Consider the following 12,559-nt stretch of genomic DNA (forward strand, 5'->3'; position numbering starts at 1 on the left):
ATTTAAAATTTTCAACATTTCATTAATGTCCACAAACAGCACATCTTCAACTGCCACGTAGCCCAATTCTCGTGGAACTGGCACATAAATACTATTCAGCATGAGACGTGGGTTCCCATTACTGTTTCCTAGGCTGGGAGTGGGGGCTCCGAAGATAAGATTTCCGTGACCCGCAAAGGTCTTGGGACAACTCCCATAAGCCCCTCACCAGCCTGCCCACACTGCTGGGTGTGCTCCATTCTCTGATCCACAAATCTCCCCGTCATCTGGTCATCTGATGACTTTCACAAGGACAATGGCACCTCCTACTGGTAAATGAGGAGACATTTGTTTTTCTGGCTTTTTTTTTTTTTTTTTTTTTGGTACATTCCTCTTAATTCATGTTTTGGAAATGTCCTATGGCTGACATCGATGTTAAGATTTTAATAATATCACTGCTTCCCTGAAGGTTGGAGACGTTAACTTTATGCTCTTAGTTTAAATTTAAGTAGCTAAAAATTAATTTTGCTCTACAATTTCTATCTTTCTATCCAAACCCTCACATGGATTTTGAGATACAGAAATTATAGGCACCCAAAAGACAAGGTCAGGGTTTCACTGTTGGAGGAGTTAACATTCTCTTGTTTTTCCCCTGTCAAGTTTGGTTGTACAGAAGGGAAAGTTCATTGTCAGCATATGGCCCTCATTTGAGATCAAACAAAAGGCTGGAGAGATTTGCCACTTTGACCACTGAGAAAGGTGAAGGTGATGGAAAATTCATGAGGGAATGTTCCTGCTTTGGTAGCAAAGTCCAGCCCTGCAGAATGACTGGTGAGGTCTCAAACGAACACTAAGAAAGCCAAGAAACCATAAAAAACTTACACTAATTTCCTTAAAGAGTAATAGATCTCTTTGGTTTAATGGTAGGCAGGTGTGCTGAATAAACAAGACATCCCTGCTTTAGAGAAGTTGATCCCAAACTTTCTGTGGATAAAACTCAGCAGGAGAAACGGTCAAAATGCAGATTCCAGGGTTGCTGGCCCAACCTACTGAATCATAGTCTCTGGTATAGGGCCTAGGAACCTGCATTTTTAACAAGTTCCGTGGGCATTTCTGAGCCAGGTGCTCAGGGGATCATAGTCTGGGAAGCATACCGAGAGCATGTCAGTATGGCAGATCCACACCATTTATATCTGAGGAGTAAAAGATGGAAAAAAGCGGAATCACTTCATTCAGCCTGTTAGCCCAGTGTTTAATTGCCAGACTAAAGGCCATCAAACTGGAACTCTGACATGGACTTCTTGTTCCAGCCCCCTCTTCCTTCCTCTCCTTACCCCAGGAAATATGATCTCTCTTTTTTGTTTTTATTTTTGGTCCTTCCTACCCCTCCTTAGCACCCCTGTCTTCCCTCAAGATATCCAGGATTTAATACTAAATGTATAGGTAGGTTTCCTTGTATCTTATCAATATAGCCAAATGTATAAATTTATACTCGAGTGTTAAGGACTTACCCGATATCCATCCCAGGACAATTGTATTATAAAGGAGAATCTCAAGGAAAGGGGATAGAGTAGCCCAAAGGAATGATTTATTAATGGTAATGGAGGAAATTGGGCACTAGGAGGGGAAGAAAAGTAAACTTGTCTTGCCCCCATCCCACCCCACAATTTCCTAGCTTATTTCATCTCAGTTGCCTTTGGGTCAGTTCCTGCCTCCATATGGCTCATTATGGTGCTGCAGCACACCAGCCTAGGTGCAAAGCCCCGCCATTTTGCCAGCTTCCACAAAAAGTCCTTAAAGCACAGGTATAATCGTCTTTGTAGACTGAAGATGTGAAGGATTGGGGAGGGAGTGCTCTCACAACCACACTGCTGGTTCCACAGCTCTCTGTAGGGAGAACCATCCTACTCTGTCCCTTCTAAACTTCTTCCCCTAACACATGACTTTCCCTGCCTGGCTACGGCCCTAGGGAACCGTGGCCTTGGTCCCCTCACTCTGTCCCAATCCTTCAGCTTCTTCCCAGCTACCTCTGTCCCTCCCCCACGTGTGAATTGTGGTGAACAGTCGGCCTTCCCCCATCTCAGTGCCCGTGTCTTTCTCCTCCATCAGGCTGAGAAGCCAGACTGCACAGAACGCCTGCAGCTGCAAAGGAGACTGGGTTGTCGGACGTTCCACTGGTTTCTGGCCAACATCTACCCTGAGCTTTACCCATCTGAGTGCAGGCCCAGGTTCTCTGGAAAGGCAAGGCATGCCCCCGGGAAGATGAGGAGGAAGGGGAGGGGATGGGCAGCCTCCCAATACAGAAACTGGATACTCAGATGTTTGTCCATGACCCTGGCCACACAGTCCCGAGGTCAGGGGAGCCTCGGAGGCTTCCATGCCTACCCTGAGGGAGGTGACTGGGTTGCCCCAAAACCTGTTTCAGGTCCTTTCATCATGACAGATGTGGCCTGCCTCCTGTCCATTGGGATTAGAGGCTTTAGCTTGACCTTGCTTATTTCTGTGGCCTGAACCTGGAACCGTGAGCTACACTGCAGGGAAGGAGGAGAGGAGGACTAGCGCCTGATGGAGGGTGTCTTAACAGTGGAGGGCGGGGTTCACTTCCGTATGGATGTCCACTTTCAGCTCCACAACACCGGACTTGGCTTCTGTGTTGACTGCCAGGAAGAAGGGGACATCCTGGGCTGCACCATGATGCTAGCTCCTTGCAGTGACAGCCGGCAGCAACAGGTGGGTAGTCAGAGTTCTCAGGGTAACATCCGGGCAAGACCTAAGAATGGTTTTTCCTGGGATGCTCCTCACTTCCCTTTGGGGCACCTCCTTTCAGTGGTGCCATGTCCCCCACCACAATGACGCATCCCAGCTCTGCCCATGCCGCCCCCAGGCACAATCACAGACATGGGCCATCATCAGAGAATACAAGCATCTGAGCCTGAAGCAAATAGAGACTATCTAGCTTTCATCTAACAGATGAGGAAACTGAGGCTCAGAGAGTGACTGACCCAGGGGTTGCAAACTCATATATCCCCAGGGTCAGGCAGGGATGAGCACAGTGAGCTGGGTGGAGGCTGCTATGCCTGAGGAGCACGTGCCCATCAGAAAGGACAGCTATGCCCGTCCCCCAGCCTCAACACATGTTTTCTCTTTTGTAAGTGGGTCCAGTATTATGAGATTAGCCCCCAAATTTAAAAGACATTGGAAATCCGGAGTTTGTGGAAAACCTCCCTATTTAAATTAAAAATCTCTAATCAGAGGTCAAAGAAATTGACACACATTTCTATCAGGGCACCACTTGAAACATCTGGACCAGCCAGAGATCCTCAGCCAGCTAGAACCAGAGATGGGGTAATATGGGTCATCCAAGTGGGCGCTGTAGGCACAGAAGCACTGAGGAGGGAAGGGGACCCCAGAGTGTGTTCCCCACTTACAGTGGTGCCTCCAACCCACAACTTGTGGTTACAGTCTTGTCTCAGTCCTCTGATTCCGAGTCCTCCCACACAGATGTGTTGTGGCTTTCCAGGATTTAACGGGGCTCTATGGGAGCCAGAGTTCACAGAGGGGGATCTTTACTGCACAACAGAGGCCTGGTGTGTGCATGTCTGCTGTCTGTGTCTCTGTGCATATATCTGTCTGTCTGTGTGGGTGTCTCTGCATATGCACGCATGTGTGTGTGTGTGTGTGTGTGTGTGTGTGTGAAGCAGAGAAGGAGGGCTGGATTTGGAGCAGATAGGCCTCGTGGCCTTGGCCAACCATCTGCTGCACTTGCTAGAGTAGGGCTTCCACACAGATGGGGTCCCTGGCTCCAAGCTGCAGAGCACTGGCGTCATTCAGAAGATTTCCCAGGCACAGAGCAATTTGGTCCATGGGATTCCTTCCACAAGGAGAAAGTCTTTCATTCCACAGTCAGATGGAAAGCGGAGAGTACAAATACCCCTGGGGAACAGCACATAAGCTGTACTGGGATGCCAGGGCTGATGGGGCCTCTCCCCAGGAGAAAGGGCTCTGATGACTGCTGGGGAAGGACCGAGATGCAGCAATGAAGACAAACTGCACGACTTTCCCCGAGGCCCCACTCTGCAGTGTGGCCAGACCTGTCAGTACCCAAGATGGATGGGGCTGCCCTGGTGACAGAAAAAGCTAATGGCCCAAAGGGCAGCCGAAGAGAGATGCTGAACATGCCTGACAGGCACCCTGCCCACAGGGGGAGGCCCTTCCTTGAGCCAAGGTTCCTGTTCTTGGATATAGATGGTTCACCACAGGACAGACTATTTGAAACTGACATCAAGAAATCCAGGTGGCACCTGGTTAAAGTGTAGGCCTAGGAAGGCCTAGTAGGGCCCTCCATCCCTCCCTGTGCTTCCTCATCTTTTTAGGTTGTATCTAGTGGTTGCCTTGTGGGGGCAAGATCAACCCCTGACCCCAAATTTGGTTCAGATATTGAAACTGATGACTCCCCACATGCAACAACAGAGAATGGAAAGCATCATTATTCACCTAATGAGAGTTCCTAGTGGAGCAGGACAGGCTCCCAAGTGAGCAAGACAAGCAAGACAGCAAGACAGCAAGAAGGGGCGGCTGACTTTGGCTCTTATGTGGTTGGGGGGCGGTTGGTCAGGTGAGGGTTCCCAAGCTCTGGCTGGGCTTACCTGGATTGAACTTCCCACCAGCACCAAAGAAGAAAGCACGGGGCTCTCTTAAGAGCTTGCCCAGAAGTAGAGCAAGGATATAAGGTGAAGGAGTGGAGCTTGAATGCTAAGAGACCAGACATTAGACAAGGAGTTAGACTCTTTATTACAGGTCACATCGTTCATTTAAGAAGGTAATAAATTCTAAGGACCCTTTCCCAGAAAAAAAAAAAAACCACATATAAGCACAGCTGCACAAAATTTTAACAATTTCCAGGGTGAATAGATTCCCATGAAGCCCCCTATGGTCTCTGGCGCTCTAAAATCCCTAGTTCATAATTCCCAGAAGCTAAAGGAATGAGTGAAAGGATAGAACCATATTTCCTCCTGCAGCACCCCAGGGGTTGGTATATTTTACGCCCTCAAGTGTCTGAGAAGAGAAGAAGGTAATTGAGTCAGAGAAAGGCTCTCGATGCAGCAGGGTCATTCCAGCATCCATGAAGACCCCTTGTTTATCAGGAAGATCTCTTTGTATCTTAGGCTAAGCTTCTCTTCAAATTTGCCATCACAGAATAACTCCCCGAGGTGGTGGGAAGGCTCAGAGATGCTGGCTGAGGGTCGGTGGGTCCACTTCTTTTCACAACTTGGGTGAACCTAGAAAGGCCTAGCCCGCCCCCAAATCTCTTTTAGCCTGTGACAGGGGCCTTTGCATTAAGGTGTCATATCCCAAAGGCCTGTGTTAAAAATAAGCAACAAAGTACGAGTTGCTAGAGATATTGATCAAATGAGTCAGATGAGGCCCCGAGAGCCTGGGGGCAAATGCCAGAACATGTCTCGGAGGGAGGACCGGTGAGGCCAGGCTTGGCAAAGCAGGTTCTGGGATCCTGGAGGTGGGGGGTGGGGAGGGGGCTGGGCTGGGGGCAGGGAGGCCTGCATCTGGAGGGCACATGGGGAAGCAGGTTCTTAGGACCCATGTGGCCTCTTTCCGCTTTGCCCTTTACCAGTGTTCCGGAACACAGCAAAAGGCATTCACACCTGGCACAGGGGAGAAGGATACAGATATAAAGTGCTAAGTGAGGAAGCAGTGTAATATGGTGGCAAGAGCTCACCACTTTCTAGCTGTGTGACATCAGAGGCTTCTTAAACCCTCCAAGTCTTGGTTTCCTCCTCTGCAACCGGGAATAATGCAGTCTCAGGCATGCGAACAGAATGTTGGCTTTTGTGGGTTTTCTGATTCTTGGTGGGGAGGAGGGGACTAGCAAGGACCTCTATATCTAGCAAAATTGTGAGCTGGATAAGCTGAAAGCCCTTTTCCTAAAAGCACCTAGATATGCCAGATAAAAAATTAAGAAGAAACACATAAGTAAGTGAATTTGTAACAAAGGGAAATCTCCAGGGGCCACAAATCAAGAGGCATCTGAAAATAGAGCCACAGGGCATTGGCCAAGCTATCCTGCCTCAGGATACATGAGCCATTAGCTACATGCAGTAGTCAGTGAGAGCCTACTTGCAGCCTTTGACAGATGAGAAGTTGGAAATGAGATGCCATAGAAAGCCAGCTTTGACCTTCAAAGAGTAACTTACCTGTGAAAAGTTTGACTAGAAAAATCCACCCACTGCCACAGGAAGATGACAAGGAAGCTTGTCTGTCTCCACAGGGTCTTTGTATAGGATAAAATCACTCTTAAAAATTTTTTTAACCACAAGTCTGCATCTAATATGGGTGTAGGATTCAAATTTATATGAATTGTGTGGTGTTAGAATCCTCAAGCGGGAATGGCTATCTAATTTTGGGGCCCAGCGCAAAGTGAAAATGTGGAGCCCACAGTTCAACAATTATTAAGAATTTCAAAACTGTGTAACATCTTGGGGCACCTGGGTGGCTCAGTCGGTTAAGCATCTGACTTTGGCTCAGGTCATGATCTCACAGTTCATGAGTCGGAGGCCCACGTGGGGCTCTGTGCTGACAGCTCAGAGCCTGGAGCCTGCCTCGGATTCTGTGTCGTCTCTCTCTCTGCCCCTCCCTTGCTCACACTCTCTCTCAAATATAGTAAATGTTAAAAAAAAAAAAAAAAAAAAAAGAATTTCAAGATAGGGCGCCTGGGTGGCTCAATTGGTTAAGCATCTAACTTTGGCTCAGGTTATGATTTCACAGTTCGTGGGTTTGAGCCCCACATCAGGTGAGCCCTGCCTTTCTCTCTCTCTCTTTTTCCTCTCTCTCTGCCCTTCTTTCACTTGTGCCTTATCTCAAAAAACAAAACAAAACAAAACAAAACCAAAAACAAAAACAAAAAGGATTTCAAGATAGTAACAGGAGAGCATTAAACCAAATACATTAAACCAAGAACACTAACCCCTTCTAAGCGCGAGGCCCCATGTGAATGCGCAGATCACTGAGGGCAACACTGCCTCCCAACCGCAAAATTAATATAAGATCCACTCAGGTTGCACTTGGCAGGAATAAACAGAAATTGGTTTTGTCAGAGCGTGCTCTCCTGCCAGGGCACACAGGCTTCCTACAGTGAGAGCCCCTCTGCAAAGATATGCACAATCGAATCGTATAAAACACTGGAGGAAAAAAATGACCATGAGTGAGAGTCATCAGATGCAACAGACAATTTGTTTTGGGCCAGGTGACAGGCCAGGTCAGCTCTCTCCAGAAAGAGATCCCTTGGGCCTCAGAAGTGCTCCTCATGTGCTCTTGCGGTAGTGCACTCACACAACACACGGCACTCTTTTATGGCCTCACCATGATGCAGTAAGAGAGACTAATGGAGAAACATGCCACAGTGTAGAAATATGAATGCGACAGCAGCTGGCACGTGCAGATTTCAGAGGCTTGGTCCAGTCTGGCATTGCACGTGTGGATTCGGCTATGAGATACGGTGTTGGCTGACCCTAAGAGAATCTAAAGATTGCCACTTGACGTCAGCCCCATTGTGAACTCCCCTTCTTTCATCTCCAGCTTTGGAGAAGGTCTCCTAGCTGTGCTAACAAACATCCCCTCTGTCCCAGCACCTGAAGCACACCGGCAGGAAGGAGATACACTTTGGCAGCCCACAGCACCTGTGTCTTGACATCAGGCAAGAGCAGGTGACTCTTCAGAACTGCACCGAGGAAGGGCCTGCTATCCATCAACAGCACTGGGACTTCCAAGAGGTAAGTAATCTGTCCAGGAAGGGCTCAGCAGTGCCTCTAGCTGGGGCTGTGGCCCAGGGTCTTCTAAGGGGTCAGATAGTACCATACAGGCCAGAGCCCCTATTGTTGAACTTAGTGACCTGGCATTAAGGCCTCAGGAGGAAGTAAAGCCAACATTGTAGCAAAGTTGGACCACAAGCATCTTAAAGTGTACTCATTTGCCATGTCTCTGTAAAGCTCTGACCATGATCGTGGCAGAGAGAAGAGACGGTCCCTTTTTGAAGTTTATTAGCTCAGGTCACCAGTAAGACCAGGGAGCATATTACAGAAGCAGCCAACTACCTCAGTGGTGTGGTTTAAGAGCAACAGAAAGGCCCTTCCTTCTCTACTTGGTGACAAGTGAACCTAAGACTTAGGGCCCATACATGCTCAAAGACGTCTTGGATCATTCTAACCAAGTCCTGTGGATAAGATACATCTTAGAAACAGCATGTTAAAATAATAAGTACAAGATTAGTGAGTAAGATATACCCAATATATTTCAGGCATTAAAACCTAAGACTTTAAAAAAGTATTATGGGGCACATGGGTGGCTCAGTCGGCTAAGCATCCGATTTCTGCTCAGGTCATGATCTCATGGCTCATGAGTTAAAGCCCCACATCAGGGTCTGTGCTGTCAGTGCAGAGTCTGCTTTGGGTCCTCTGTCTCCTTCTCTCTCTGCCCCTACCCCGCTCGTGCTCTCTCTCTCTCTAAGAATAAATAAACATTAAAAAAGTATTATCATTCAGCTACTGTTCATAGTAGCACTATTTACAATAGCCAAGAGGTAGAAGCAACCCAAACATTCAGCGATGGGTGAATAGATAAACAAAATGTGGTATGTATGTATGTATATGTATGTGTATGTATGTATGTGTGTGTGTGTGTGTGTGTGTATAATGGAATACTATTCAGCCTTAAAAGGATCACATGCTACAACATGGATGAACCTTGAGGACATCACACTAAGTGAAATAAATGTGTCACAAAAGGACAAATTCTGTAAGATTCCACATAAATAAGGAATCTAAAATAGTCAAATTCATAGAAACAGAAAGTAAATAGTGTTGACCAGGGAATGGGGGGAGAGGAGAGTTGGTTAATAAATAATAGACTTTCAGTTTTGAAAGATGAAAAAGTCCTGAATATATGTTTCACAACAATGTGAATATACTTAATACTACTGAACTTTATCCTTTAAAATGGTTACAATGGGGGTGCCTGGGTGGCTCAGTCGGTTAAGCGTCCGACTTCAGCTCAGGTCATGATCTCACAGTCTGTGAGTTCAAGCCCCGCATCGGGCTCTGTGCTGACAGCTCAGAGCCTGGAGCCTGTTTTGGATTCTGTGTCTCCCTCTCTCTCTGCCCCTCCCCCATTCATGCTCTGTCTCTCTCTGTCTCAAAAATAAATAAATGTTAAAAAAAAATTAAAAAAAAACCAGTTACAATGGTAAGTTTTATCTTATCTATTTTTACTACAATACAAAGAAAAAAAATTAGGTAACATGTATGCTACAACATGGATGACCCTTGAAGATATCATACAAAGTGAAAGAAGTCAATCACAAAAGGCTGTCTATTATATGACTACCTTTCTAGGAAATGTCCAGAATAAACAAATTCATAAATATAGAAAGCAAATTAGTGATTTCCAGTGGCTGGAAGGGAGGGACAGGAAGTGATTGCTAATGATAGTGGGTTTCTTTTTACAGTGATGGTTGCATATACTCTGTGAATATACTAAAAACCATCAAGTTGTATACTTTAAAGGAGTAAATATTATGGTATGTGAATTCTATCTCAAAAGTACATAAACAAATGGACATTATCGGCATTGTTGGTTAAAATGTTTAACTTTTCATAAAGAAATCAATTTTTTGTTGAAGAAGGGATGGCTAGATTCAGTATTAAGTCTGGTGGACTTTGAGCAGGAGGCAGCTATAGTCTTTGAAACATGGCTGCCTTGGGCCCTCAGTGTATCCTTGAGCTTTTACTCTCTACTGCGATGTGGTGGCAACAGTACTAAATTGCAGGAGTCACAGTGGGCAGAGATCAAACTAAATCATTTTGAAAGCAGAAATGTACAAGCACAGTGATAACAATGAATTTCACCAATATGGTATAAACACTGAACATGCTCTATACACTGGCATGTTACTAAACAGAACTAAGAAATGGCACAATTATACAATCTCAATAAAGTAATTGAATTAATGATCTCAAGGTTTCAAATGATATTTATATTCATAATATATTTATATTATATATATTTACCTAAATTATTTTTACACTAACCAACATAATGCAGTTCTTTACTAGGCGAGTTCACACCACCTCTGTAATTCTCGTAATGATTAACACAAATCTTAGAAATATCCTTCTTTGCCTACTGATTACAGGGAAATGACTTTTTTCCCTCGTCTTTTCTGTTTTTTCAGAATGGAATGATTGTTCACATTCTTTCTGGGAAATGCATGGAAGCTGTGGTGCAGGAAAACAGCAAAGATTTGTACCTGCGCCAGTGTGATGGAAAAGCCAGCCAGCTGTGGCGATTTGACAACGTCTACACTGTGGATGAACGATGAATGCCTGTGTCAAAGGGAAAAGAGAAGTTTAGCCATTACAGTTCATCCCCAAGGGAACTAAAAGAGCATATATATTTCATGAAGCTGACCCTTTTGTGTTTGCGCTCCTGGTGATAGTAGAGAAGAAAACTCCATGAATGAGTATAGAAAGTCTTTCCTTCTCGCCCCTTATTGCATTGACTGTTGGCTGTTTTAGAAAAAAAAAAAAAAAAAAAGGATTCATTGTCTCATTGTCTTTATCACTGGATGATGGTCATTACGTAGTACAGAAGATTGTTGTTTGTTTTATTTTGTTTTCCATCGTGCACTTGAGAATTGTTTTCATCTCTGACAAAGGAGAGGCATGGACCGTCTTGGGCAACACCTCCAGGATACATACATCCGGTTGATAATATTTTTGCAAATGGCCTTACCTTGAACTATCTGTGTAGCCAACCATGAAAGTTAAAGTGTGAGAAGGGTGTAAAGGCCTGACATCCCCAAAACTTTGGATTAAGTTCATTAGGACAAATTCCATGTTCACTGGTTGAGCCATAGCTCAGAAGAAGGAAGGGAAGCCACTGAGCAAAGAACGGGGTTGAAGAGAAGATGGAAAAGCTTTGACCCAATTCTCCAGCTCAGCCTGGCAGCTGGAAAGAGTCAGCACACCTGGAATAGGATGTTTTCATGTAAATGAGAATTTCCTCCTGACTTTCTACCTCCATTCACCCTGCCCTAGCCCTTCTCTAGCTTGGTTAACCCCAACCAGAATCTCATGCAATGTATTTCTCATTAGTCATTGGCGTTGGGTCAGCTCAGACTAAGCATTCCCAATAACAAGGTGTATACAGTGGAGAAGCTCTCCTGATGCCCTGTTACAGGGTTTGCATGGACTGGATCAGAAATAGCAACCTCTGCAAAGAGGCAAACCTCCACAGTAGGGGAATGCCAGCATCTGAGCCCAAATTCACATGAGAGGAACCAGAGTTGGGAGTTAATGTTCGTTAGGGCTGATGTGGCCATCTCTGAGCCTCAGTCCCCCAAATGGGCCTGCAGGTTGAATGTCCACAACTGTGGGAAGAGCGTGCCTCTGCTAGAGCAGAGCCAGTGCTAGCAAGAGCTGAAAGGCTCTCCTGGCTGTGACCTGGCCTACCTAGTTTGTCCATAAAGAGCTGTGGAGTGGGGTTGGTTCTGCTGTTAAGAAGACACCATTTATGCCCATTTCTCCTCCAGGTGGAGTTTACTCTTCACATGGTCAGCTAGGAAACCTCCCTTTGAAGATACTGATCTCCTCTGGGCTGTCTCAGAACTCAGTGCACTTCAAATAAGAAAAAGTAGGTAGGAAGTGAGGGTTTCTAAACAAGGCCTATCATAATTAACATATTTTTTTCTACCAGCTTAAGTCAATGGCCTGCTGCACTTCTCCCTCCTTAGAATACGCTCCAGACCTGTGCTGTCTACAGTAGCCATTAGCTGCACGTGGCTGTTTAAATGTAAGTTCATTAGAATTAAAAAAAAAAAATTAAAACTCAGTTCCTCAGTTGTATTGGTCACATCTCTAGTGCTCAATAGCTTCCTGTGCCTAGTGGCTACTGTCTTGGAGAGCACAGATATAGAACATTCTATCACTGCAAACAGTTTTATTTGGATAGTGCTGATCTGGATAGATTCATCATCCCATTGAGAGAAGAGATTTTGGACACTGTCTTCTTCCTTCGGACATGATTATATTTAAAGCAAATTCCCCTAACATCCTGAGACTGAGATGGAGCTAAACATTCTCAGATGTCAACCTTGTAAATGGTATTAATAGTTGCAAAATAAAAATTAAACAAGACCTCTATTTTTTTAAATGAACTTAATTATTGGCATTGTGTTTGAAGTTGCTGGAATAAATTAATATAATTAAATAAAAGGCAGAATTCAATTGTGTGAGTTGTGTTTGACAGTAATTAACAAAAGGACCCAGATGGCTTATTGCTTAATTGGTTGAACAAAGTGAGAATGTGGGGTTCCTTGCTTCCTTAACCATCCCCATGATTTATTGCTTTATTATAGAAATGGCTGTCAACTTGGTCCCTGGCTGATACTTACAGATCCTTAATTTAAACAAAACAGATGTCTCCATTTAGTTCTAATAGAAATTCAACCTTCTCCTCACAGTGTAACCAAGTGTTCAAATTCTGTTCTCTGTGGATTCTGCTTTGATTTTAT

General features: G+C 45.1%; 1 protein-coding gene across 1 annotated transcript in view; it reads left to right on the forward strand.

The window, feature by feature from the left end:
• Nucleotides 1-12,272, forward strand: part of GALNT15 (polypeptide N-acetylgalactosaminyltransferase 15) — a 47,471-nt gene extending 35,199 nt beyond the window's left edge. The window contains exons 7-10 of the mRNA XM_049629850.1: nucleotides 2,089-2,220; nucleotides 2,605-2,709; nucleotides 7,620-7,763; nucleotides 10,220-12,272. Coding sequence (XP_049485807.1) covers nucleotides 2,089-2,220; nucleotides 2,605-2,709; nucleotides 7,620-7,763; nucleotides 10,220-10,366 — 528 coding nt within the window. The 3' untranslated portion in view covers nucleotides 10,367-12,272. The remainder of the gene's footprint in view (nucleotides 1-2,088; nucleotides 2,221-2,604; nucleotides 2,710-7,619; nucleotides 7,764-10,219) is intronic.
• Nucleotides 12,273-12,559: the final 287 nt, after the last annotated feature.

The sequence above is a fragment of the Panthera uncia genome, chromosome C2 (assembly GCF_023721935.1).
Source record: "Panthera uncia isolate 11264 chromosome C2, Puncia_PCG_1.0, whole genome shotgun sequence".
Lineage (NCBI taxonomy): Eukaryota > Metazoa > Chordata > Mammalia > Carnivora > Felidae > Panthera > Panthera uncia.